Here is a 3,619-nt window from a genome sequence, read left to right as displayed (position 1 = left end):
TCATGCAACAAGGAAACTAAATGAACAAGATATAGCAATAGTTTCAAATAGAACATTTGCTTCATACCATATATAGCTTCCATAAACACCAAAAGGTGATCCATGGACAGAGAGAAGCATCTCACTAGGTTTCGGCAGCCTAAGAATTTTGGGTGTCATCCCAACAGACAAGCGCTGACTACTCACCTGCAAAAGGCAACAAAGCCAAATCAATCACAACTGTTTAAAAAATAGCCTCAGCAATGAATACTAGAGTTCATAAAGTCATCCATAAAAAACAGAAGGTAAAAAATAAAGGGAGAAAATTCGGACATTGGGAGTCTGAAGACCTTCTTGACTTGTGAGAGTCTGAGCTTCACATGGCTCCTCAAAAACCTATGTAACAAACATTCAATCAATTCATATTATCATAATACATTGCAACCACTAATTAGTTTTTATTTGCAAGCTGTTTAAGTTAGTCATAATAGATTTAGCAGCGTATGCAATGAAACTAGTAATAGAGGCAAGTTCTCTTCCATCTGCACATGAAAGGATCCTAAATGAATAGCAACATTTCTCATTCAAATCAATTCGTGGATGCTTCAGCACATGATGGAAATGAGAATGGAAGTGCTATATTAATGCTGCTCCTACACAGCTACCCCAATTTTATGTCGCATCAAGTCCTATGTAAGTGACCCAAACAAGCCAGCTAAGGATGTTACAAAATACAATTAATCAAAGTGCACAAAGAAGATAGAGAACATACAAAGTCCTTAAAATGAAGATTTTCATCACCAAGAAATTATGTTCTCCCTACCAACAAAGAAGTAAACTAACAGGTATCAACTACAATCTATGCCAAAATGTATAAGAACTATAATATCTATAGTAAAATCGTTCAAAATTGAAGGAACTCAAACATTTTAAGGGGCACAGAACAATAGTATGTTTCGTAACATACATTTCCATTTTTTTAATTCAGTTTAGGAAACTTTAATTCAGATATGAAATGAGTTAAATCGAAAGAGAAAACTAAACACTACCAGTATTGCTAGAGTATTCAAAACCACCAAACTGAGGAACCGAAAAAGGACATTCCGAAGGAAAAGCAATCAAAAGCCTCTAGAACAGAGAAGCGTGCAAATCTCTTCCTACACCACCACAAGTCGTGGACATTCTGCTCCTTTTCTCTTTCCACTTCACATCAAATTTTCCATTACCTTCATCTTTCACAATTGAGGGATTTGGTAAGGTTTCTTCGAAGACCTGCAGTATTGGCTTCCGGAGCTGTTCCTCACTGAAACACGACCGAACCAAACGAAGTTCCATCAACAATCGCTCAATCTCAACATCACGAACCACCTTAATTGCACTGATTTGACGCTCCACTGCCACAAACACACAGGTAGAGTTTTAATAAAAATAAATAAATAGTGAAAACTTTATGCTGATCAAGAAATTTGTTATTTGATTTTGCTGTACCTTCGATTTCAAGCTCTTTGAATTGAGGTTGCTGCATTTGGGTTTTAAGTTCCTTCAATTGAGTTGATTGTTTGACCATTTTCTTCGCTCTACGCCTTGGAAATTTTGCCTTTAATATACTAAAACTAATATAGTAAGAAAAAAGGGCTACAAATCTACAATTATAGTTATCAGAACTGAATCGGCAATCCACCCGGTCTGGTTCAACCGATGGGTCACTGATTCACTCGGTTGACCCGGTCATAATTTAAAAAATATAAAATTATATAAATGAAATTAAAATTACATATTAAAACTTAAAATGCAAGTCTTTACAATAATAATAATAATAATAATAATAATAATAATAATAATAATAATAATAATAATAATAATAATAATAATAATCAAATGTTAATTTTTAGACAACTAATGATGCAAAAAGAGATAATAAACTAGTTTCTAGTACAAAATACTTTCTTTATTTAAATAAACAAGAGTAAGCAAAAGATAACATAATCGATAATCAAGTCCAAGTGATCTTAAAATCGACATCTATATCTTCATAGGACAAATTTGGAGCTTGATCAACATTTTCCTCACTTTGATTTGCATCTATATATTCCATAAGAAACACTGCATTATGATGTTATGCAGAACATCTGAAATAGAGAAAGAAGAGTTTGAAGAGAGAGGTACAAGAAACTAGTGAACTGAATTAACTTCATCTTATTCTTCCATCAATGAATCAATTCTACACACCTCTTAGAGGGATGCAAGAGCTTTATTTATAACAGAGTTGAAAAAGAGAAAAAGATCAGACATCAGAATAACAAACCCTAACTAACTGTACCAAACTGATTTTGTTATTGACTAACTCTCTTATCTCTTATCCTTTAATATACAGCAACAAAAGATTTAGCAACACAACAAGAAGGTTCAGTAACAAATTCAACTCAAGTCGGTTATCCAGTAACAAATTCTACTTCTAGCAACAATCACATTTATGATAGGTTCAACATCAAATTCAACTTAACAACAAATTCTACTTCTAGAGTTCTAGCAACAAATTCAGCTATGATAACTATGATAACTTTCAGGCAGCAACAAAAACATAAACTATGATATAACAAATTTCAGTAACACATTCAACTTTCAGCAACAAATTATTTTGGCAACAAAATCAAAGTGCAGTGATGCAGCAACAGAATTGAAATAGAAAGAACAGGGGGAACTCACCAAATCGGGTTGCATGAAGGAATCTGACGGCGAAGGAGAAGCTGATGGCGAAGAAGAAGTTGACGGCAAGGCTCAAAGCAAGAAGACGACAACGAAGACCAGCCCACCGGGACCTGTTGCCTCTGTTACCGGCGATGAAGAGCGTAGGGAAGGGAGAGATCGAGGCCAGATGTGAGATAGAGACCGTGAGTAGCAAGAAGATGACCACCACCACCACCACCCGAGGGACCAGATGCGGTTCCATTTGCTTCTGCCGCCAGCGAAGCGAGCGCAGGGGCATGGGACCGTGACAACGACCAAGGTGAGTGGACGAGGTGAGAGACTGAGAGAGCGACGAGGTGAGGCCGTGAGAGACTGAGAGTGACGACTGTCGAGGTGAGGGGAGAGACGAGAGAGGGACTATTGAGTACTGAGTTCTGACTGTCGAGCTAGAGACGGAGAGAGCACATAGATTCAAGAGTCTTAGATTTGGCATTTGGACATAGAGTTTCATCGAAAGGGGAAGGGGAGGAGGGGGTTATGAAACGACGCCATTTCAGGTATTAAGAAGAAAAAAAAATAAAAACGACCTGGACCGGGTTAAATTAATCATCTGGGTCATCGGGTTTCATGAAAACCCGTCGGGTCGAACCAGGTTTGTTGCACAATCGGTACAATGAGTGGCTCGATCTAGTCAGGTGACCGGGTGATCGGGTTTTCAGTCAAATCGGCCGAGTCGAGCCGGGTTTGATAACTATGTCTACAATAGACTATAAATAAAGACACAAATATCCTACATAATATAATTTGCAACATTCATATACAGGTCTCCAACATTCATTAAAAGTTTTCATCTATCGTCATTTTAATCTACATTATTATTAATAGACAAAAAATTACAGCAGATGGATAGCTTTTTGTCATCTCCCAAAGCAATCACTCAATATTTTCTCAC

General features: G+C 36.8%; 1 protein-coding gene across 1 annotated transcript; it reads right to left on the bottom strand.

The window, feature by feature from the left end:
* LOC112729083 (uncharacterized) lies at positions 1–1,546 on the bottom strand. Its single transcript, XM_072196155.1, has 4 exons — positions 1,468–1,546; positions 1,141–1,373; positions 313–375; positions 1–186 (listed from the first exon to the last, which is right to left on the bottom strand). The coding sequence occupies exons 1-4, from the start codon at positions 1,544–1,546 to the stop codon at positions 1–3; spliced, it is 561 nt and encodes a 186-aa protein (XP_072052256.1).
* Between the last annotated feature and the right edge of the window lie 2,073 nt (positions 1,547–3,619).

Source organism: Arachis hypogaea, chromosome 5 (genome assembly GCF_003086295.3).
Source record: "Arachis hypogaea cultivar Tifrunner chromosome 5, arahy.Tifrunner.gnm2.J5K5, whole genome shotgun sequence".
NCBI classification, from domain to species: Eukaryota; Viridiplantae; Streptophyta; class Magnoliopsida; order Fabales; family Fabaceae; genus Arachis; species Arachis hypogaea.
Note: the sequence above shows the minus strand (reverse complement) of the source record. Positions and strands in the feature narration are given on the sequence as shown.